Source organism: Carcharodon carcharias (genome assembly GCF_017639515.1).
Source record: "Carcharodon carcharias isolate sCarCar2 chromosome 37 unlocalized genomic scaffold, sCarCar2.pri SUPER_37_unloc_1, whole genome shotgun sequence".
Taxonomy (NCBI): Eukaryota; Metazoa; Chordata; class Chondrichthyes; order Lamniformes; family Lamnidae; genus Carcharodon; species Carcharodon carcharias.
Window position 1 is genome coordinate 2873419 of NW_024470758.1, and position 24885 is coordinate 2898303.

The 24885-nt window shown below is 48.4% G+C and overlaps 1 protein-coding gene across 1 annotated transcript in view; it reads left to right on the forward strand.

Moving 5' to 3' along the window:
• Nucleotides 1–24885, forward strand: part of yif1a (Yip1 interacting factor homolog A (S. cerevisiae)) — a 64100-nt gene that overhangs the window by 13548 nt on the left and 25667 nt on the right. The window contains exons 2-6 of the mRNA XM_041181943.1: nt 8590–8813; nt 11099–11203; nt 12015–12099; nt 16434–16491; nt 22793–22948. Of these exons, the coding sequence (XP_041037877.1) occupies nt 8590–8813; nt 11099–11203; nt 12015–12099; nt 16434–16491; nt 22793–22948 (628 nt within the window). The remainder of the gene's footprint in view (nt 1–8589; nt 8814–11098; nt 11204–12014; nt 12100–16433; nt 16492–22792; nt 22949–24885) is intronic.

The window sequence follows — 24885 nt, forward strand, 5'->3', positions numbered from 1 at the left end:
GAATGGGGAGTGGGAATTTGGGGTAGGGGGATGAGAATGGGGAGTGGGAATTTGGGGTAGAGGAATGCGAATGGGGAGTGGGAATTTGGGGTAGAGGTATGCGAATGGGGAGTGGGAATTTGGGGTAGGGGTATGCGAATAGGGAGTGGGAATTTGGGGTAGGGGGATGAGAATGGGGAGTGGGAATTTGGGGTAGAGGTATGCGAATGGGGAGTGGGAATTTGGGGTAGAGGTATGAGGATGGGGGTTGGGAAGTTGGGGTAGAGGTATGCGAATGGGGAGTGGGAATTTGGGGTAGGGGTATGCGAATGGGGAGTGGGAATTTGGGGTAGGGGGATGAGAATGGGGAGTGGGAATTTGGGGTAATGGTATGAGGATGGGGGTTGGGAATTTGGGGTAGGGGGATGAGAATGGGGAGTGGGAATTTGGGGTAGAGGTATGCGAATGGGGAGTGGGAATTTGGGGTAGGGGTATGCGAATGGGGAGTGGGAATTTGGGGTAGGGGAATGAGAATGGGGAGTGGGAATTTGGGGTAGAGGTATGCGAATGGGGAGTGGGAATTTGGGGTAGGGGTATGCGAATGAGGAGTGGGAATTTGGGGTAGGGGGATGAGAATAGGGAGTGGGAATTTGGGGTAGAGGTATGCGAATGAGGAGTGGGAATTTGGGGTAGAGGTATGAGAATGGGGGTTGGGAAGTTGGGGTAGAGGTATGCGAATGGGGAGTGGGAATTTGGGGTAGGGGTATGCGAATGGGGGGTGGGAATTTGGGGTAGGGGATGAGAATGGGGTGTGGGAATTTGGGGTTGGGGGATGAGAATGGGGAGTGGGAATTTGGGGTAGAAGTATGCGAATGGGGAGTGGGAATTTGGGGTAGGGGTATGAGGATGGGGGTTGGGAATTTGGGGTAGGGGAGTTGGAATTTGGGGTAGGGGTATGCGAATGGGGAGTGGGAATTTGGGGTAGGGGTATGCGAATGGGGAGTGGGAATTTGGGGTAGGGGTATGCGAATGGGGAGTGGGAATTTGAGGTAGAGGTATGCGAATGGGGAGTGGGAATTTGGTGTAGAGGTATGAGGATGGGGGTTGGGAATTTGGGGTAGAGGTATGCGAATGGGGAGTGGGAATTTGGGGTAGAGGTATGCGAATGGGGAGTGGGAATTTGGGGTAGAGGTATGCGAATGAGGAGTGGGAATTTGGGGTAGAGGTATGAGGATGGGGGTTGGGAAGTTGGGGTAGAGGTATGCGAATGGGGAGTGGGAATTTGGGGTAGGGGTATGCGAATGGGGAGTGGGAATTTGGGGTAGGGGATGAGAATGGGGAGTGGGAATTTGGGGTAGGGGGATGAGAATGGGGAGTGGGAATTTGGGGTAGAAGTATGCGAATGGGGAGTGGGAATTTGGGGTAGGGGTATGAGGATGGGGGTTGAGAATTTGGGGTAGGGGAGTGGGAATTTGGGGTAGGGGTATGCGAATGGGGAGTGGGAATTTGGGGTAGGGGTATGCGAATGGGGAGTGGGAATTTGGGGTAGGGGTATGCGAATGGGGAGTGGGAATTTGGGGTAGAGGTATGCGAATGGGGAGTGGGAATTTGATGTAGAGGTATGAGGATGGGGGTTGGGAATTTGGGGTAGAGGTATGCGAATGGGGAGTGGGAATTTGGGGTAGAGGTATGCGAATGGGGAGTGGGAATTTGGGGTAGGGGTATGAGAATGGGGACTGGGAATTTGGGGTAGGGGTATGTGAATAGGGAGTGGGAATTTGGGGTAGGGGTATGTGAAGAGGGAGTGGGAATTTGGGGTAGGGGTATGTGAAGAGGGAGTGGGAATTTGGGGTAGGGGTATGAGAATGGGGAGTGGGAATTTGGGGTAAGGATATGGGAATGGGGAGTGGGAATTTGGGGTAGGGGTATGAGAATGGGGAGTGGGAATTTGGGGTAGGGGTATGAGATTGGGGTGTGGGAATTTGGGGTAATGGTATGAGGATGGGGGTTGGGAATTTGGGGTAGGGGTATGAGGATTGGGGTTGGGAATTTGGGGTAGGGGTATGAGGATGGGAGTTGAGAATTTGGGGTAGGGGTATGAGAATGGGGGTTGGGAATTTTGGGTAGGGGTATGTGAATAGGGAGTGGGAATTTGGGGTAGGGGTATGTGAATAGGGAGTGGGAATTTGGGGTAGGGGTATGAGAATGGGATTTGGGAATTTGGGGTAGGGGTATCAGAATGGGGAGTGGGAATTTGGGGTATGGGAATGGGGAGTGGGAATTTGGGGTAGGGGTATGAGAATGGGGGTTGGGAATTTGGGGTAGGGGTATGAGAATGGGGAGTGGAATTTGGGGTAGGGGTATGAGAATGGGGAGTGGAATTTGGGGTAGGGGTATGAGAATGGGGAGTGGGAATTTGGGGTAATGGTATGAGGATGGGTGTTGGGAATTTGGGGTAGGGGGATGAGAATGGGGAGTGGGAATTTGGGGTAGGGGTATGCGAATGGGGACTGGGAATTTGGGGTAGGGGTATGCGAATGGGGAGTGGGAATTTGGGGTAGGGGTATGCGAATGGGGAGTGGGAATTTGGGGTAGAGGTATGTGAATGGGGAGTGGGAATTTGGGGTAGGGGTATGCGAATGGGGAGTGGGAATTTGGGGTAGGGGGATGAGAATGGGGAGTGGGAATTTGGGGTAGAGGTATGCGAATGGGGAGTGGGAATTTGGGGTAGAGGTATGCTAATGGGGAGTGGGAATTTGGGGTAGGGGTATGCGAATGGGGAGTGGGAATTTGGGGTAGGGGGATGAGAATGGGGAGTGGGAATTTGGGGTAGAGGTATGAGAATGGGGAGTGGGAATTTGGGGTAGAGGTATGCGAATGGGGAGTGGGAATTTGGGGTAGAGGTATGAGGATGGGGGTTGGGAAGTTGGGGTAGAGGTATGCGAATGGGGAGTGGGAATTTGGGGTAGGGGTATGCGAATGGGGAGTGGGAATTTGGGGTAGGGGTATGCGAATGGGGAGTGGGAATTTGGGGTAGGGGTATGCGAATGGGGAGTGGGAATTTGGGGTAGAGGTATGCGAATGGGGAGTGGGAATTTGGGGTAGAGGTATGAGGATGGGGGTTGGGAATTTGGGGTAGAGGTATGCGAATGGGGAGTGGGAATTTGGGGTAGAGGTATGCGAATGGGGAGTGGGAATTTGGGGTAGGGGTATGTGAATAGGGAGTGGGAATTTGGGGTAGGGGTATGTGAAGAGGGAGTGGGAATTTGGGGTAGGGGTATGTGAAGAGGGAGTGGGAATTTGGGGTAGGGGTATGAGAATGGGGAGTGGGAATTTGGGGTAAGGATATGGGAATGGGGAGTGGGAATTTGGGGTAGGGGTATGAGAATGGGGAGTGGGAATTTGGGGTAATGGTATGAGGATGGGTGTTGGGAATTTGGGGTAGGGGTATGAGGATGGGGGTTGGGAATTTGGGGTAGGGGTATGAGGATGGGAGTTGAGAATTTGGGGTAGGGGTATGAGAATGGGGGTTGGGAATTTGGGGTAGGGGTATGTGAATAGGGAGTGGGAATTTGGGGTAGGGGTATGTGAATAGGGAGTGGGAATTTGGGGTAGGGGTATGAGAATGGGATTTGGGAATTTGGGGTAGGTGTATCAGAATGGGGAGTGGGAATTTGGGGTATGGGAATGGGGAGTGGGAATTTGGGGTAGGGGTATGAGAATGGGGAGTGGAATTTGGGGTAGGGGTATGAGAATGGGGAGTGGGAATTTGGGGTAATGGTATGAGGATGGGGGTTGGGAATTTGGGGTAGGGGGATGAGAATGGGGAGTGGGAATTTGGGGTAGGGGTATGCGAATGGGGAGTGGGAATTTGGGGTAGGGGTATGCGAATGGGGAGTGGGAATTTGGGGTAGGGTGATGAGAATGGGGAGTGGGAATTTGGGGTAGGGGGATGAGAATGGGGAGTGGGAATTTGGGGTAGGGGGATGAGAATGGGGGTGGGAATTTGGGGTAGAGGTATGCGAATGGGGAGTGGGAATTTGGGGTAGAGGTATGAGGATGGGGGTTGGGAAGTTGGGGTAGAGGTATGCGAATGGGGAGTGGGAATTTGGGGTAGGGGTATGCGAATGGGGAGTGGGAATTTGGGGTAGGGGGATGAGAATGGGGAGTGGGAATTTGGGGTAGAAGTATGCGAATGGGGAGTGGGAATTTGGGGTAGGGGTATGAGGATGGGGGTTGGGAATTTGGGGTAGGGGTATGCGAATGGGGAGTGGGAATTTGGGGTAGGGGGATGAGAATGGGGAGTGGGAATTTGGGGTAGAGGTATGCGAATGGGGAGTGGGAATTTGGGGTAGGGGTATGTGAATGGGGAGTGGGAATTTGGGGTAGGGGTATGTGAATAGGGAGTGGGAATTTGGGGTAGGGGTATGAGAATGCGGAGTGGGAATTTGGGGTAAGGGTATGGGAATAGGGAGTGGGAATTTGGGGTAGGGGTATGTGAATAGGGAGTGGGAATTTGGGGTAGGGTTATGAGAATGGGGAGTGGGAATTTGGGGTAAGGGTATGGGAATGGGGAGTGGGAATTTGGCGTAGGGGGATGAGAATGGGGAGTGGGAATTTGGGGTAATGGTATGAGGATGGGGGTTGGGAATTTGGGGTAGGGGTATGAGGATGGGGGTTGGGATTTGGGGTAGGGGCATGTGAATAGGGAGTGGGAATTTGGGGTAGGGGTATGAGAATGGGGAGTGGGAATTTGGGGTAAGGGTATGGGAATGGGGAGTGGGAATTTGGGGTAGGGGGATGAGAATGGGGAGTGGGAATTTGGGGTAGGGGTATGAGGATGGGGGTTGGGAATTTGGGGTAGGGGTATGAGGATGGGGAGTGGGAATTTGGGGTAGTGGTATGAGAATGGGGAGTGGGAATTTGGGGTAGGGGTATGTGAATAGGGAGTGGGAATTTGGTGTAGGGGTATGTGAATAGCGAGTGGGAATTTGGGGTGGGGGATGAGAATGGGGAGTGGGAATTTGGGGTAGAGGTATGCGAATGGGGAGTGGGAATTTGGGGTAGGAGTATGAGGATGGGGGCTGGGAAGTTGGGGTAGGGGTATGCGAATGGGGAGTGGGAATTTGGGGTAGGGGTATGCGAATGGGGAGTGGGAATTTGGGGTAGGGGTATGAGGATGGGGAGTGGGAATTTGGGGTAGGGGTATGAGGATGGGGAGTGGGAATTTGGGGTAGAGGTATGTGAATAGGGAGTGGGAATTTGGGGTAGGGGTATGTGAATAGCGAGTGGGAATTTGGGGTGGGGGATGAGAATGGGGAGTGGGAATTTGGGGTAGAGGTATGAGAATGGGGAGTGGGAATTTGGGGTAAGGGTATGGGAATGGGGAGTGGGAATTTGGGGTAGGGGGATGAGAATGGGGAGTGGGAATTTGGGGTAGGTGTATGAGGATGGGGGTTGGGAATTTGGGGTAGGGGTATGAGGATGGGGAGTGGGAATTTGGGGTAGTGGTATGAGAATGGGGAGTGGGAATTTGGGGTAGGGGTATGTGAATAGGGAGTGGGAATTTGGGGTAGGGGTATGTGAATAGCGAGTGGGAATTTGGGGTGGGGGATGAGAATGGGGAGTGGGAATTTGGGGTAGAGGTATGCGAATGGGGAGTGGGAATTTGGGGTAGGGGTATGAGGATGGGGGTTGGGAAGTTGGGGTAGAGGTATGCGAATGGGGAGTGGGAATTTGGGGTAGGGGTATGCGAATGGGGAGTGGGAATTTGGGGTAGGGGTATGAGGATGGGGAGTGGGAATTTGGGGTAAGGGTATGAGGATGGGGAGTGGGAATTTGGGGTAGAGGTATGTGAATAGGGAGTGGGAATTTGGCGTAGGGGTATGTGAATAGCGAGTGGGAATTTGGGGTGGGGGATGAGAATGGGGGTGGGAATTTGGGGTAGAGGTATGCGAATGGGGAGTGGGAATTTGGGGTAGGGGTATGAAGATGGGGGTTGGGACGTTGGGGTTGAGGTATGCGAATGGGGAGTGGGAATTTGGGGTAGGGGTATGCGAATGGGGAGTGGGAATTTGGGGTAGGGGATGAGAATGGGGAGTGGGAATTTGGGGTAGGGTTATGTGAATGGGGAGTGGCAATTTGGGGTAGGGGTATGTGAATAGGGAGTGGCAATTTGGGGTAGGGGTATGAGAATGGGGAGTGGGAATTTGGGGTAAGGGTATGGGAATGGGGAGTGGGAATTTGGGGTAGGGGTATGAGAATGGGGAGTGGGAATTTGGGGTAGGGGTATGGGAATGGGGAGTGGGAATTTGGGGTAGGGATATGAGAATGGGGAGTGGGAATTTGGGGTAGGGGTATGTGAATAGGAAGTGGGAATTTGGGGTAGGGGTGTGAGACTGGGGAGTGGGAATTTGGGGTAGGGGTATAGGAATGGGGAGTGGGAATTTGGGGTGGGGGTATGAGAATGGGGAGTGGGAATTTGGGGTGGGGGTATGAGAATGGGGAGTGGGAATTTGGGGTAGGGGTATGAGAATGGGGGTTGGGAATTTGGGGTAGGAGTGAGGATTTGAGGGGTGAGGTGGGAATTTGGGGGAGCTGGGAAATTAGGGAGCAGGAATTTGGGGATGGGTGTGGGAATTTGAGGGGTGGTGCATATGAGTTGGTATGTTGGCGACGGTCCAGCGGGTGATTGGGGGAGCTGGGTTAGGCCTGTGAGTGACAGTGCGGGCTGGTGAGCAGGAATGCAGGGGATAGGGGGTTGGTGGGGTGTGTAAGTGGCAGGTGATGTGAGTGGGAATGTCGGGGGGAGAAAGTTATGTCCCAATAATAGTACATTCGGAACATTCCTTGTATATTGCGTGATGAGAAAATTCTTTTAATTTGGGTAGCGCATTTGCAGGGCTCAAAGATTCAAAATTGCTTTAAGCCAGTGATTATTCTGAAGTCAGCGGAGGCCCATAACATCCACATCATTCCATATGTCGCTGAGTTTCACTGAACTGATCTTGCCAGGTTAACCGAGGAGCACCATGTGATAGTCCCCAATCTGGAGTGGATCCCATTCCCCCTGACCTCAACCCTGATCTTCGATGCCCAGTTTATGGGATCTTCCTCTTCGAGATTAACCAAAGAGTGATGGTTAACGACAGCATCACCTTTCCTGTTGCCACATCTGTGTTTCGTGTGCATTAGCATTCTATCATTCCTAGTGATTTCCTGTGCTGAAGTACAGTGGAGATCTGAGAATACCGACCCACAAGTCTCCAGGGTCAGGGACAGTGTGAATCAGGCATTAATAAATTAAGCTACAGGTGCATCAGACCTGTGTCTTAATGCAAAAAGCTATAGCATAGTTCACAGGATTCAATAGGGAAAGGAATCACTCAACCTCATCTGGCAGTGTTCATGAATCACACAGCTCAGAAGGAGGCCATTCAGCCCACCGAGCAAGTGCCGGTTCTTTGAAAGTGCTATCTATTTAGTCCCGCCCCTCTCTGCTTTCCTCTGACCCTGTAAATTACCCTTTTTCAAGGCCATATCCTTTTGAAAGGTCCTATTGAATCTGCTTCCACCACCCTTTTCAGACAGTGGATTCCAGATCACAACACTGCTGGTGTGTGTGTAGTGCCTAATTCTTTGTTTGTACGGCTCATGTACACTCACGCTAACATGAGTTAAGTCACACAGACAGTCCTCCCTCCAGGGTGCTATCAGAAGAGCAAAAAAGATTATTTCAGGCGGTGAAGCATTCAGTGTTGGTGCAGATTCTCAGGGAGGTAGAAGATATGTTTTGAGATGATGGTATGCGTTTCACTGCTGTTTTATTTAAAGGAAGTGTGCATCCAAACGATTTGCCCTATGGTTGTTCGGTATTAAAACAAGGGATATTTTCCTCTATCTATTAATGGCTTTGGGTTGCCATCTTGAAGCCCTGGAGCAGATGTTTGGATAGAGTTGTCTCTTATCTGACAAGTGTTCAGTTCCAGCGACTTTATGAATGGACAGCGCACTGACCCTGTTGATCATGGCAGTGGAATGATCCACACGGGGCATTGTACAGAGAATGTATGTCCTGCAGAGCCACGGCACAAAAAAGACTGCAGCGAGGAACAAACCGGAAGGAAGCCAGAATGGGAAATGTCTCTAATGTTCCATATGGGTAACATCCTTTCTCTTCTCAGACCTAGAAATCTCTGCTCTCCACAAGGAGGAGGGGAGGGGTGGGGGTGGGTTGGGGGGCTGGTTTGTGGGGGTAAACTTTGGCTCCAACCCTTTCCAAAAGTCCAAGTAGGATTAATTGTTAGTTTGAGAGTGTGCCCAGGATACACGGAACGAACAGTGTTGGGATCGTGACTCCGGGTTAACCCACAACTTCCAATGTGATTTGTTCGTTTCAGGTCTGGTATCCTGGAGAGTTGATATGGAGTGGAATCCAGACGTGTGTGTGTGTGTGTGTATATATATCATATATAATATATTACATAGAGAGTGCATGTATATTGAAGCAAAGTTGTGACCTCCCATACTTGTATCTGTTCTTTCACCGACGCCTGCTGTGTTTGTTGTTTTTTTTGTGTGTGAACTGGAAACGTCTGCATTGCTTCCTAGCTCCCAAACAGAGAGTGCGGCCTCCCGTCCCCAACACGATGGACCCCAACCAGCTCTTCGATGACACAAGCGCCTCACAGCACCCCCAGCCCGCCAGCTACACCGTCCAAGGAATCGACGTGGGGCTTCCGATCAACAGTTTCCTCAGCGAGCCAGTGGCAGATTTTGCCATGGCCTATGGCACGACAATCGCCAACCAAGGAAAAGACATTGTCCATAAAGAGGTAGGTGGTCGCCTTGTGTACTGGGTGAGGCACGGGCTTCATGATTATCACAGTGGTGGTCTATGATAGTGAATTACAGTGTACTCGCTGGTGCAGTTCCCACTACGTAAAGCAACCACGTTAGGAATGAGCAATGGCTTATATCTACCACGAGGCCATAACCATGACGCAAACATCAATTCCAATGTTGTTGGCTGTACTCTCTAAAGCACCCCGTTTATTGGACAGATGCAGCTTGCTCATTCAGTTGTTTGCAATTTGTTAAGATGCATTGAATGCAAGTACTAACCTAAGTAAATAGTAACTTGTTAATGTTTCATTGCACCCATAGCACAAAAAGGGGCCATTCACAACAGGCCTGTGTTTGTGTTCCACACGAGCTTCCTCATACCCTCCTTCACCTTACCCTATCAACATATCGTCAAGTAACTGTCTCGCTTCTATACTGTTCACCTCAACCACGTCCTGTGGTGGCGAGTTCCACATTCTCACCACGCACTGGGTAAAGAAGTTTTCCCTGAATTCCTGATTGGATTTATTAGTGATTATTTTGTATAGATAGCCTCTAGTTCAGGTCTCCCCCTATAAGTGTAAGCGTTTTCTCCATGTCTCCCCTTGATCAATCACTGTTTGTGTACTTCCCTTCAAGCCTGAGAAGCTGGCAGGTACATGTACACAGAGTCAAAGAGATCTACAGTGCAGAAGGAGGCCATTCGGCCCACCGTATCTGTACCAGCTCTCCGAATGAGCCATCCACCTTGTGCCATTCCCCCACCACCACCTCATAACCCTGCGCATACTTCCTTTTCAGATAACAATCTAATTCCCTTTTGAATGCCTCGATTGAACCTGCCTCCACCATGCTTTCAGGCAGTACATTCCAGACTCTAGCCATTTGCTGCGTGGGAAAAGATTTCCCTCGTGCTGCTTTTGCTCCTTTTGCCAATTACTTTAAGCCTGTGTCCTCTTGTTCTTGACCCTTCCACCAATGGGAAGAGTTTTCCCTATCTACTCTCTGTCCAGACCCTTCATGATTTTGAACACCTCTATAAAATCTCCTCTCGACCTTTTCTCCAAAGGGAACAGTCCTGACTTCTCCAGTCCATCTACATAACTGAAGTTCCTTATCCCAGGAACCATTCTCGTGAACCTTTCCTGCACCCTCTCTAATGCCTTCGCAGCCTTCCTCCCAGAACTGGACGCAGTAGTCCAGCTGAGGTCGAACAAGTTGAGAAGGCTGTTTTGCTTTTAAAGAAAGGTATACGGGATCCTTTACTTTACGAACGGAAGCATGAAGCTCGCATTCAATCGTCAGGCCCAAGCTGAGGTATCGTGTCCACACTTCAATAAGGATGTCAATGCCTGGGAAAGGGTGCCAGGGATGTGGAGAGACTGGAAAAGCTGGGCTTGCTCACAGCAGAGCAGAGATAGTGTTTCTGAAGAGGTTTATGATGAGCCTTGATGGAGTAAATAAGAAGAAACATTTTCCACTGGCAGGAGGGTCGGTAACCACAGGGTACAGATTTAAGATAATTGGCAAAAGAACTGGAGGGAAGATGGGGATTTCTTTTTACACAAGTGAATAATGACCTGGAATGCGCTGCCTGAAAGAGCAATAGTAACTTTCAAAAGGGGAATTGGATAAATACCTGAAAAGGAAATATTTGCAAGGCTGTTTGGAAAGAGCAGGCGAACTGGATAACTCTCATAGAGCCAGCACAGTCACAATGAACCAAACGTACAGCATCATTCTGTTAACGGGATGTGGGCATGGCTGGCAAGACCAGCATTTGTTGCCCATCCCTAATTGCCCTTGAGAAGATGGTGGTGAGCTGACTTCTTGAGCCGCTGCAGACCCTGTGGTGTAGGTACACCCACGGTGCTGTTAGGGAGGGAGTTCCAGGATTTTGACCCAGTGACAGTGAAGGAATGGCCGATATATTTCCAAGTCAGGATGGTGTGTAGCTTGAAGGGGAACTTGCAGGTGGTGGTGTTCCCCATGTGTCTGCTGTCCTTGTCCTTCTAGGTGGGTTTTGAAGGTGCTGTCAAAGGAACTATATAACAGATTGGCTTCCGAGGCCACTTCAGAGGGCATCAAGATTCAACCATGTGATGTGGGACTGGGGTCACCAGCCGATCGGTTTCCCGGGTAACATCACTCAACCCGACTGCTCTTGCAGGCACGGCAGATTTGCCCTGAGCAACGCCATGGGGGTCATGCTGGTAATATTAATCTCTCAGGCTCGGGCCACACTGACCACATGTTCCTTTCTTCCTTCTGATAGCTGAACAGGTTTGTGTCCGTCAACAAGCTGAAATATTTCTTCACGGTCGACACCAGATATGTCACCAAGAAGCTGGCACTGCTCCTGTTCCCGTACACGCATCAGGTACTGAACCCGCCTCGGGGCTTTGTGCAGGAGATAATAATTGCAGCCCAGAACCCCGCGTTGAATCCGTGCTTGACCCGATAGGCTGGGCCCCTCTGCTGGCTGTAGGATTCCAAAGCAAAATCCAGCTGGCTGTCTTGACGCCAATCCAAGCAGACATGGGCCCACGCCGTTGCCTGGCACTCAAATGTCCATCTCTGAGAGACAACAGCATGGAAATGCCAAGGGGCTGTAAGACTGGCTCCCTGAGGCTCAGGTGTTGGGATGTAAGTTAGAGGGATCTTTACGCTGACCTGGCAGGCATGGGGTGGGGTGGAGTTGCATCATGCCATCGCTAGTGACAAAAGGGCGAAAAAAATTTCCACCTTTGCCACCTAGAGACTTTTCAGTTTTCACCGTTTAAGCACTTTGCATTTTACATTGGTTGTAGTAGGATTTTCAGTAGGAATAGAATAATTTTTACAGTCAGTGTGTTCTTCATGCTTCAGTGCCAAACGTATCCCTCTGTTCCACTCAATTTTCGGAGCCTGAGGCCTGGAGGGGCTTGCCACTTGTCTCTTAAGCATGCTTTGGATTATTAAACTGAGCTCCAATGTTTAGAACCGTATCAAAAGAGAGAATTGCAACCCACGTGCAGCACAGGCTGAGCAGATTATAAATAACACCACAGGCAGCTCTCACCTGTAAGGTTCTGATCGAGCCCCAGGCAGAGCAGCAAATTGGTGTTGGACTGTTACATTTCCTTTTGTAGTTTGAAGCGGAAAGTCCAGGGCTCGGATTCTCTCATGCGTATTTTTCTGTCTCGTCTTAGAATTGGGAGCTTGGATACCATGTCGACTCACGGCTGACCCCACGAGAGGATTTTCACGCTAACGCTCCAGACCTGTACATTCCAAGTGAGTTTGTAATGTGGTGTTTCTCTGTGCCAGTGTCTTGAGAAGTATTTGTGCGCCTTTCACAACCCCTGAACTTCCCAAAGCACATTACGGCTGCTGAGCACGTTGGGGGCTGTTGCAATGTGAGAAACATGGCAGCCACCCTGCTCACGGCAGCCACCCTGCTCACTACAGGTTCCTACAGTGTGGCAATTACCAGATTATTAATTTTTTTTTTTGGTTGTAGATTGAGGGTTAAGCATCGGCTGGGACACCGGAACAGCTCCCGTGCTCTTCTTCCAATAATTCCGTGCAACCCTTTTACTCCCGCCCGAGAGAGCGGGCGGGACCTCAGCTGACGCGCAGCACCTCCCGACGGTGCAGCGCTCCTCAGTGCTGCCGTGGAGCGTCAGCCTGCGTTATGTGCCCAGGCCTCCGGCATGGGGCTCAACAGGACCTCGCGAGTGAGGAGGGTAACACTGAGCCACGGCTGACACCAGTGAATTGGACAACAAGGAACCTGTTGAGCATCCTTTCTGGCCTGAAGGTCAGAATTGCGGAAGACAAATGGTTTCTTACTGTCAACGCACGACTTTGATGAGCCAGGAAATTTAAGTGAAATGACTTGTAATCTGCCTTAGCCGTTTTGCCATTACCCCGTGATTAAATTGCTCAATTTTAAGCTCCCTCAAAATGGGCCAGGGAAAGACCCAAACCTGTCCTTGGTCTCCTCGGACCTTAGCGTCGGGAAGTTAAGTTTGCCATGCTGTCCCAGCTGGAGAGAGGAAAATGAGCCGGGGCCCTCAGTCCGAACTGTTTCCTGGAGACTGCGACCTCCCGCGCATTCTGCTGGGAAATGCACTTTGGCTGAGGGCAAGATCCAGATCAAGCTGCATGCTGCCCTATTAGTTGAGCACCCTGCTGCTACCCACGGTCCAGCCACACACGTTGGCTGTGGCTATTGCAGCGAGTTGCCGGGGGGGTTGGTGGCGGCTCGCACACGCTCGGCAGTAACCCAGTTGGAATCCACCGCGGTGCGAAGCCTGGTGAGCCTTTACCTTTGAAACGTTGCAGCTTGGGAGGGCAGTATGTTGGCACTATAAGTGCAGTGGCGTACCATGGCACAGGCTGGCACTATAGGCCTGCAGACTCCCAATCCACTGGATCTCAGATTCTCGGCTGTGAATTCAAAGGGAGATTGAGCATAAGGCACTTTACAGCCTTCTGGACTTCACATTGAGTTCAACAACTTCAGACCATGAACTCTCTCCTCCATCCTCACCCCTTTTTGATCCCTTTTTTTTCAACATTCATTTTTATTTTTTTCATTTTGACTTTTTTTTAATACCTTTTTGTTATTTTTAAAATTTCCTTCCATTCTTATTCGTTGTTTTATCACCAGCTTTTAGCTTATTTTCAATCTTTTTTCCCACCAACAGCAGCACCCCAACCCCACCCCACCCCACCCCCACCCCCACCCTCACCAGGGCCATCTGTCACTTGCTCATGATCTTCTTTCCGGAGTGTTTAATGGCCTGCCCATTATCACATTCTGCTTTCTACTCTTAATGTCACCATCAGCCCCTCCTTTAGCCAGGACCACCACCTATGACCTTTTGTTTATGACACCTTTTGCAATCTCTCCTTTGCCTCCACCTATCGCTGGCCTTCTACCCAGCTTCACCTGTCCCACCCAACTTAAACAGTATATATTTCACCACATTTCTACTCCCTTTTACCTCTGAAGAAGAGTCATACGGACTCGAAATGTTAACTCTGTGTTTCTCTTCACAGATTCTGTCAGACCCGCTGAGTTTTTCCAGCATTTTTTTTTGTGTTTTTGTGGCTGAGTAGAAGCTGTAGAGCTTGGAAGGAGAATCGTCCTTGGTCCTCTGTCCCAAGCTTGTTTGCAGTTTTCAGAGTGCCACTGATGATGTCCTAGGAACCACTGCCTTCCTCCCTGAGATGTGACTATTCCACAAGGGAAAGGGCAGAGTGTACTTTTATAAATAGTTTGAAAACAATTGAAAGCTTGAATTCCACAAATTGCCTGGGGTTTGAGCCAATACCCTTGTTCCTGTTTTTGGCGGAGTTGCCACAAGCCCTTTCGTTCTCATAGCTTTCAGTCAGCGAGGAATTAAACTCTATCGGAGCTTGTTACTTAGGCTACAGACTACATTATGTAGCATGGACAGCATAGAAATGACCCAGTCAGCCCAACTCGTTGATGTTGATATTTTGTGTACCCCTATTCCATTTCATCCTATCGTTATATCCTCCTTCATTTTATCTCATGCACTTAAGGGGAAGCTGAATAAACACATCTATGCAATTCTCCTCAACCACTCCCATGTGGTAGATTTATTAAACATAAAAGTGAAACAGTTTTGGATAAAGCGGATCTCACTCCATTACAGAACCTATACCATATCAGCTCAAACACAGATAACAAAAGGCCCATCACTTCATCAAAGTCAGTACTGATAAACGTGGGTCTGCACCCACAACGTAGCTTGTATTTGAGGCTTTGACTATTCACCACACAGTCTTTAGTGGTACCCTGAACCTAACCAATGGATAGATAATAGCCAAGTATATCCCCATCTGGACACCGAGTTGTCACTCAGTCCCGGAAGCACCATGCAGGCTGAGTTACCTAAATTCAGATTTCTTCAGGCTGTCTTTAGCCTGACCACTTCTTACAAGGCCTTTGTACCTGATCCTAAGCCTCTGCATCTTTAATATACTACCTTCAGAACAAAGCTTGTACCCCATCTACACAGAATCTGCAGCAAGTTTAACTAATGAGAAAGTTTCCTACTCCCGTTATGAACCTTGGCCATTTGAAAGGTTCCTGCGTTTTACACCAAGTTAAATCTACTTTGGCATCACGATAAACAAGTCAAAGTGGTTTTATGTATCATATACACACCATCCTGACTTGGAACCACATTGGCTGTTTCTTCACTGTTGCTGGGTCAAAACCCTGGAACTCCCTCCCTAACAGCACTGTGGGTGTACCTACACCACATGGCCTGCAGCTGCTCAAGAAGATAGCCAGCGTCGCCCACATCCTGTGAATGAATAAAAAAAAATACTTCTTGTCGTCACAGATTTTAGTCACACTTCTGTCAACAAGGACTGACAGGCTGGGTCTTTTATTTCTCGAAGAAAGAAGGCAGAGGGATGACCTAATAAAGTCTTCAAAATGATTAAAGGTTTTGATAGAGCGGATACAGGGAGAACGTTTTCTGTTGCGGAGAAGAGCATAGCTAGTGGCCATCAATATAAGATAGTCGCCAATGGGGAATTTAGGAGAAACTTGTTCATCCAGAGAATGGTAAGAATGTGGAACTCGGCACCACACATCCAAAGTAATATTTTTCATTCAACCTTGCTATGTCGATTGTCACAGTGTAATTACTTGTTCTGACCAGTAGTTAGCTCTGTGGGCTGTGTTTCTGATGTGCATCTCCCATTTGTGTCGTCATCATTTCTATACAAAAAAAAGCCCAACAGCTCTCTGGGCAATGCAAAAGTCAATTTACATGTATGCCATACATAAAGGTCTAAGCTGATAGAACAGATTTCTGGATCACTCGCAAGTATCACTAACCCATTACTGACAGAATATGAGTACCAGAGCGTCAGGGCTGCAAAGCACGCTAGCGATTGTAGCCACAATTCAACAGAAACGCAACTTGTTTTAACCCGTGACCTTGGATCATGCTCCCCTGCAGTCTGTGATGTCGTGCTTAATTTTGGACATGCCGTTTAATTTAGTTCAGGATGTGATGTTTTCTCACCCACAATCTGCCATCTCGTAGATGGCCAATTCCATGCGCCCCCCCGTGCCAGCCCCATGACCCTCTGCACAATGTAGAATTAGCCCCTCTCTGGGCAGGGAGGCAATACATTCTTTTGTTGACTTCACCCACCCATTGCTCGTGGGTCCCGCTTACACTTCTCGGTGTCCCCGATGAACAGTGTGAGCTTCAGGACCCAACTCCTCAGCACTGGCATCTGGAGCGATTAACGAGATGAAACACATGTTTGATTCTCTTAAAAATCCCTGATTTTTATCACTACTCCACTAGCAGCCCATATCGCCTGGGCCCTAACCTCTGGAATCCACTCCCTAAACCTACCGCCCTGACCTCCTCCAAGACGGCCCTTAAAATCTACAAGCTTTCGGACATCAGCCCTGTTACTTCCTCATGGAGCTCTGTGTCCTATTTCGTTTTAAAGCGCTCCTGTGAAGCGCCTTGGGGTGTTTTATGACATTAAAGGCGTTATATAAATGCAAAGTTGTTTTAGAGCAAGGGCTGACTGCTGCCTTTGGTTTTATTTTTCAGCCATGGCGTTTATTACGTACATCCTGTTGGCTGGGGTGGCACTGGGCATCCAACAGAGGTTAGTATTACAGTGGGCCGGCTGGGGGTCCTGCTGCAAAAGCAACAAAAATACTGCAGGTGCTGGAAATCCGAAATAAAAACAGAACATGCTGGAATTACCCAGCAGGTCAGGCAGCGTCCGCGATGGGGGAAAATTAGTCTATGTGTGCCAGGTGGATAGCCTTTCATCAGAATGGGAAAAGTGTTGGAGACGTAACAGGTTTAAGCAAGCACAGAGGCAGGAAGAGGAAGGGAGAAAAGATCAAAGGGAAATGCGTGTGATCGGAAGGAAGGCAGGAGAGATTGGATGGCAGAGAGGATGGCAGAAGTCGGGTGGTAATAGGGCATTGAAAGAAAGAAGGTGGATCTAGAGGAGCTGTAAATGACAATGGCAGAAGCATCGCCAACAGATTCTGCTTGAAACAAATGCAAGCAGTGATGATGATCTGAAATTGTCCTAAAGGCTGAAAGGTGAGGGACTGTTCGTCAAGCTTCCGTTGAGCCCTTATTGGAACAGTGTAAGAGACCCAAGGACAGACTGGGACAGAGAATTAAAATGGCAGGTGGCCGGAAGCTCCAGGGTCAGACTTGTGGACTGAATGGAGGCGTTGTGCAAAGCGATCACCCCAATCTGCATTTGCTTCCCCCGGTATGGAGGAGGGTGCATCGTGAGCATTGAATACAGTACACTAAATTGAAAGATGTACAAGCAAATCGCGTCAAAGGAGTGTGCGTAGACTCCAGATGGTGAGGACTGAGCAGGTAAAAGGACAGGTTTGCATGTTCTGCAGCTGAAGGTGTAGTGGGAAGGGAAGGAGGATAGTGGATTGAATCAGTTTGTTCCAAAGTGAACAATCCCTTTGGGACACTGAAAGTGGGCTGGGTGGGGAAGATGTGTTTGGCAGTGGCATCATGCTGGAGGTGGTGGTAATGCCAGCAGATGATCCATTGAATGTGGAAGCTGCTGGAGTGAAAGGTAAGGACAAGGGATTCCTATCGTGCTTCAGGGAGGGCTGGGGAAGGGGTGTAGCCTGAAGTGCGTGAAATGGAACGGACATGGTCAAGGTGCTGTCAGCCACTGTAGTAAGGGGGGAAGTCCTTGGTTGAAGATGAAATAAGACGTATTTGAAGCACTGTAATGGAAGGTTAAATCAACAGAACAAATATAACAGAGAAACTCAGAATGGTATAGAGCCCTTAAAGGAAGCACAAGAGGAAATGTAATCAAGGTTGCTGTGGGAGTCACTGGGCTTGTAGTAGATATTGGTTGACAGCCTACCCCCAGAAATGGGGGGAGAGAAGCTGAGGAAGGGAAGGGAAGAGCCAGAGATGGGCCAGGTGAAAGCAAGGGAGGAGTGGGAATTGGAAGCAGGATTAATAAGGAGTTTTCCAGTTTGGGTGAGTGAAGGAAGCAATAGCAATACAGTCATCGGTGCCCTGGGGGGAAAAAAGGAGGGGACCCAAGTAGGACTGGAATAATGAATGTTCGACAAGGCCAAGGAAAAGCCAGGCATAGCTAGGATCCGTATGGATTCCCACAGCAGCATCTTTAACTGGAAGAAGTGAGTGGAGTCAAAGCAGAAGTTGTTCACTTGCGAGGACCAGTTCAGCCAGCTGGAGGAGGGTGACAGCAGATGGGGACTGGCTGGGCCTCCATTCAAGGAAGAAGCAGAGAGCCTCAGGCCAGCCTAATAGGGCGACAGAGGTGCAAAGAGATTTGTTGTCCAAGATGAAAAAGAGACAGCGTCCAGAAGCTGTTAGTTTCAGAGGGTGTCAGAAAAGTCGCAGACTCAGGGTACAGGCTGGATAAGGGGAGGGAAAATGGAACTGAGATAGGAAGTAGTAAATTAGAATGGGGGCAAGACCAGATTAGCGCTAAAAACAAAAAAAACTGCGGATGCTGGAAATCCAAAACAAACAGAATTACCTGGAAAAACTCAGCAGGTCTGGCAGCATCGGCGGAGAAGAAAAGAGTTGACGTTTCGAGTCCTCGACGCTTCGACAGAACTTGAGTTCAAGTCCAAGAAAGAGTTGAAATATAAGCTGGTTTAAGGTGTGTGGGGGGGGGTGGGGGGGCAGAGAGAGAGAGAGAGAAGTGGAGGGTGGTGGTGTGGTTGTAGGGACAAACAAGCAGTGATAGAAGCAGATCATCAAAAGATGTCACCAACAATAGAACAAAAAAGCACATTGGTGTTAAAGTTGGTGATATTATCTAAACGAATGTGCTAATTAAGAATGGATGGTAGGGCACTCAAGGTATAGCTCTAGTGGGGGTGGGGAGAGCATAAAAGATTTTAAAATATTTAAAAATAATGGAAATAGGTGGGAAAAGAAAAATCTATATAATTTATTGGGAAAAAACAAAAGGAAGGGGAAAACAGAAAGGGGGTGGGGATGGACGAGGGAGCTCAAGACCTAAAGTTGTTGAATTCAATATTCAGTCTGGAAGGCTGTAAAGTGCCTAGTCAGAAGATGAGGTGTTGTTCCTCCAGTTTGCGTTGGCCTTCACTGGAACAATGCAGCAAGCCAAGGACAGACATGTGGGCAAGAGAGCAGGGTGGAGTGTTAAAATGGCAAGCAACAGGGAGGTTTGGGTCATTCTTGCGGACAGACCGCAGGTGTTCTGCAAAGCGGTCGCCCAGTTTACGTTTGGCCTCTCCGATGTAGAGGAGACCACATTGGGAGCAACGAATGCAGTAGACTAAGTTGGGGGAAATGCAAGTGAAATGCTGCTTCACTTGAAAGGAGTGTTTGGGCCCTTGGACGGTGAGGGGAGAGGAAGTAAAGGGGCAGGTGTTGCATCTTTTGCATGGGCATGGGGTGGTGCCATAGGAGGGGGTTGAGGAGTAGGGGGTGATGGAGGAGTGGACCAGGGTGTCCTGGAGGGAGCGATCCCTACGGAATGCCGATAGGGGGGGGTGAAGGGAAGATGTGTTTGGTGGTGGCATCATGCTGGAGTTGGCGGAAATGGCGGAGGATGATCCTTTGAATGCGGAGGCTGGTGGGGTGATAAGTGAGGACAAGGGGGACCCTATCCTGTTTCTGGGAGGGAGGAGAAGGCATGAGGGCGGATGCGCGGGAGATGGGCCGGACACGGTTGAGGGCCCTGTCAACGACAGATTAGTGCTGCTCTGTGCTCAAGTATGGCAGTGTTACACTGTGCCCGTGGGGGCTTTGTGTAACACTACACTGTCAGTGGAGTTGGAGTTGGAGGTGGTGGTGGTGCACTTACTGCAGTGCTTGGCAAAGCATCAACTTTACCTAAAGCTGCCATCAGAATAATGTGCTTGAAAACATGATCTTATAACCTTACTGCATGCTGGTGGCTGGAAAAACTCTTTCAACCCAACAAGACTCTGTCTCTTTTCCACTTTCTCACCCGAGACCCCAATCCCCTATCTCTCTACCAACGCTTTGGTATCTAGTTTATTCTGCCCCTCTGTTGCTCTTTGAGTGAAAAGTTTCCCTTAGTTTTACTTCTTAATTAATGGTTTCTACTAAACATTCGTTAGAAACAGTACAGGAGCCCCATAAGCACCAGGGGGCAGTGAAAAAGCATGAGAAGGGGTTAGGCCCGTTGGGATTGAACATAATGGGAGTGACCATAAGGCGTAGGAGCAGAAGTAGGCCATTCGGTCCATTGAGTCTGTTCCACCACTCAATGAGATCATGGCTGATCTGATAATCCTCAACTCCACTTTCCTGCCTTTTCCCCATAACCCTTGATTCCCTTACTGATTAAAAATCTGTCTACCTACGCCTTGAATATACTTCATGATGCAGCCTCTGCAGCCCTCTGCGGTTAAGGATTCCACAGATTCACTATCCTCTGAAAGAAGAAACCCCTCCTCATCTCTGTTTTAAATGGGTGACCCCTTACTCTGAGATTATGCCTCGTGGTCCTAGACTCTCTCACAAGGGGAAACAACCTCTTAGCATCTACCCTGTCAAGCCCCCAAAAGAATCTTATATATTTCAATAAGGTCACCTCTCATTCTTCTAAACTTCAATGAATATAGGCCCAACCTACTCAACCTCTCAAAAGAAAATCCCTCCATACCTGGAATCAATCTAGTGAACCTCTAAACTGCCTCCAATGCCAATATATCGTTCCATAGATAAGGGGACCAAAATTGTTTACAGGATTTTAGGTGTGGTCTAACTAGTGCCTTGTATAGTTTTAGTAAGACTTCCCTGTTTTTATACTCCATTCCTTTTGAAATAAAGGCCAGCGTTTCTTTTGCTTTCCCTATTACCTGTTGAACTTGTATATTAGCTTTTTGGTATTTGTGCCCAAGAGCTTCCAAATCCCTCTGTGCTGCAGCTTTCTTCAGTCTTTCTCCATTTAAATAATATTCAGCTCCTCTATTCTTCCTGCCAAAGTGCATAACCTCACATTTTCCTGCATTATATTCCATCTGCCACTTTTTTGCCCACTCACTTAACCTTTCTATATCCCTCTGTAGACTCCTTGTGTCATCCTCACCACTTGCCTTCCCACCAATTTTTGTATCATCCACAAATTTGGCGCTAGTACATTCACTTCCCTCACCTAAGTCATTAATATATATTGTAAATAATTGAGGCCGCAGCACGTATCCCTGTGGCACTCCACTAGTTACAGGTTGCCATCCTGAAAAAGACCCCTTAGCCCAACTCTGTCTTCTATTTGCAAAAGTTAAGGACAAAAGGTTCCTATCATGCTTCAGGGAGGGCTGGGAAAAGGGTGAAGCCTGAAGTGCGCGAAATGGACGGACATGGTCAAGGCGCTGTCAACCACTGTAGTGGGGGTGGGGGGGGTGGTGGTGGGGGAGGTGGGGGAGGAGAGGAGACCTTGGTTGAAGACAATCCTCTATCCATGCTAATATTACTACCCCCAACACCTTGGGCTCTTATCTTAAGTAGCCTTACCTGCAGTAACTTATCGCATGTGTTTTGGAAATCCAAATATATTACATCTACTGGTTCGCCTTTATCTTTCCTGCTTGTTTCCTCCTCAAAAAAATCCTAATAAATTTGTAAGGCATGATTTCCCCTTCATGAAGCCATGCTGACTCTGTTTGATTAGATTACATAATTCTAAATGCTCAGCTATTACACCCTTAATAATAGACTCTAACATTTTCCCAATGACAGATGTTAAGCTAACTGGCCTATAGTTACCTGTTTTTTGTCTCCCTCCCTTTTTGCAAAAGGGTTTTACATTGGCAGTTTTCCAATCCTCTGGGACTTCTCCAGAATCTAAGGATTCTTGAAAGATTACTACCAGCGCATCCACTATCTCTGTGGCTACTTCCTTAATACCCTAGGATGCAACCCATCAGGTCCAGGGGACTTATCGGCCTTTAGCCCTATTAGTTTCCCCAGTACTTTTTCTCTGGTGATAGTTTTGTATTTATCTCCCCCCCCCCCCCCACCCCCCCAACCCCCCAACTCTTTTGCCCCATGATTATTTAGTATTTTTGGAATGCTCTTAGTCTCTTTTACTGTGAAGACTGAAGCAAAGTATTTATTCAACTCCTCTGCCATTTCCTGGTTCCCCATTATTAGTTCCCCAGCCTTAATCTCTAAGGGGCCTATGTTCACTTTTGTCTCTCTTCCTATTTATATATTTAAAGGTCTTACTGTCCATTTTTATATTACTTGCTAGTTTACCCTCAAAGTTTATTTTCTCACTCTATTATTTTGTTGGTCATATCTTGTCGGTTTTTAAAACTTTCCCAATCCTCTGGCTTACCACTAATCTTTGCCGCATTGTATGTCTTTTCTTTTAATTTGATATTATCCTTAACTTCCTTGGTTAACCATGGCTGGTTTATCCCCTTCCTTGTATCCTTCTTCCTCACTTGTTGTGAGTCATGAACTATTTTCTTAAATGTCTGCCATTGTTCATCAACCATTTTTTTCCTGCTAAAATCCTATCCCAGTCCACTTCAGTGAGTGGGAAGGGGTTTGGGTCCATTGGGATTGTGTACAATGAGAGTGAATGGGAAGGGGTTTGGGTCCATTGGGATTGTGTACAATGGGAGTGAATGGGAAGGGATTTGGGTCCATTGGGATTGTGTACCATGGGAGTGAATGGGAAGGGATTTGGGTCCATTAGGATTGTTTACAATGGGAGTGAATGGGAATGAGTTTGGGTCCATTGGGATGGTGTACAATGGGAGTGAATGGGAAGGGGTTTGGGTCCATTGGGATTGTGTAGAATGGGAGTGAATGGGAAGGAGTTTAGTCCATTAGGATTATGTACAAGGGAGTGAACGCTATGTCCTGTAGTGATGTGTTTAGCTGGTAATGGGGCCTGTGTATTTATGTTTCAGATTTTCTCCTGAGGTGCTCGGAATTTGTGCTAGTACAGCTCTAGTATGGGTTATTATCGAGGTTTTGGCCCTCGTCCTCGCACTCTACCTGATATCAGTACACACTGACCTCACTACGTTTGATCTTATTGCCTACAGTGGATATAAATATGTTGGGTAAGTGCTGGCGAGATTATGAATAGGTCTGCTCCACTTTCTGTCAACTCCCGTACACAAGTAGCTGTGATAGGTCAATGTTATGGTACTATGCAAGGTGAGGTGTAACAGATTGCTAAGGGTTATAATAACACTGAGCATGATGGTATAACCAGGTGGGCAAGCAGTCCACTGTCACAGCACAGGTTGCAATATTGCAAGATCTAACAGCATGGTAGAGAGTAGGGGTCTTGCAGTACAGGATGATGGTGTGGACCAGAGGTAAATACCAAACCGAATGGGCAAGGAGCGTTACCTATAGGTAGCTCAGAGGGATGCTCCCTGGCTCTCAGCCCCTCTGACAGCTGGCATCCTTAAAGCTGAAGCGTCCTCCGATCTTCGACAGATGAGTGGTGCTCCTTTCTGAAAGTATTTGGGGAGTGGACCTTTAAATGTGAAGGCTCATCCTGCTGTGGCTGCTTGTTCACTGCAGCAGCCAACACGAGAGTGGTGAAACTAAGTCCCACGTGTTGCACAGCTGGCCCCACAGTCTAAAGAACTACAAGTGTTCAGATAAAGCAGAAATGTTGTCTTTCTTTATTTTTGGAGTGCTGGCAACACTGCATTTACAACCCAGTACTAATTTCCCCAACAGGGCCCAGCTTGTTGAGGCACTATGAAAGGTTTGGACCTATCATGGGGAGATGGCGGCACAGTAGTAATATCACTTGAGTAGTAATCCAGAGGCCCAGGCTAATGCTCTGAGATCACAGGTTCAAATCACATGGCAGCTGGTGGAATTTAAATTCAGTTAATAAAATCTGGCATATAAAACTAGCTTCAGTAATGGTGACCATGAAGCTATCATTGACTATTATAAAAACCCATGGGGTTCACTAATGTCCTTCAGGAAAGGAAATCTGCCATCCTCGCCTAGACCTACAGATAAAAGCAAAATACTGTGGATGCTGGAAAATCTCAACAGGCCTGGCAATTTCCATGGAGAGAGAAACAGGGCTAAGATTTGAGTCTGTATGACCTTTCTTCAGGGCTAAAGAGAAATAGAAATGTGATGGATTTTATACTGTGTAAGCGGGGGGTGGAGCAAAATAGGTCAGGAGTAGGTGGGAGCTAAGGATAAATTTGACAAAAATGTCATGAACACAGACAAAGGGAGTGTTACTGGTAGTGTTGAAGACTAAAGCAGGTGGTGATAGCGGCATGAAGGTAAGATAGCAGAATATTACTAACAGAACAAGGGTCTGCATTCTGTGAAAGCACAACATTAAAACTAGTGACAGATGGCCCTTTTTGCGGGGGGCGGGGGTCAGAAGTTGTGGTTGGAGGAAAAAACATTTTAAAAAAGGTTTAAAAAAAAATAAAATTTTAAAAATTGGATTAAAAAGGGGGTAAAGATGGAGGAGAGAGTTCATGGTCTGAAGGTGTTGAACTCTATGTTAAGTCCAGAAGGCTATAAAGTACCTAACGGAAGATTAAGTGCTGTTCTTCCAGTTTGGGTTGGGTTTCGCTGGAACATTGCAGCAGGCCAAGGACAGGAAGGTCTGGGTCATGCTTGCAAACTGAGCGAAGGTGTTCCGCAAAGCGGTCACCCAGTCTGCATTTGGTCTCCCCAATGTAGAGGAGACCACATTGGGAGCAGCGAATACAGTAGACCAAATTGAAGAAGGTGCAAGTGAAGCACTGCCTCACCTGAAAGGAGTGTTTGGGGCCTTTGATGGTGAGGAGGGAGGAGATAAAGGGGCAGGTATTGCACCTTCTGCGATTGCATGGGAAGGTGCCGTGGGAAAGGAATGAGGACTTGGGGGTGTTGGTGGAGTGGACCAGGGTGTCATGGAGGGGAAGGTCCCTACGAAATGATAGTGCGGGGTGGGGGTGGGGTGCGGTGAAGGGAAGATGTGTTTGGCGGTGGCATTATGCTGGAGTTGGCGGAAATGGCG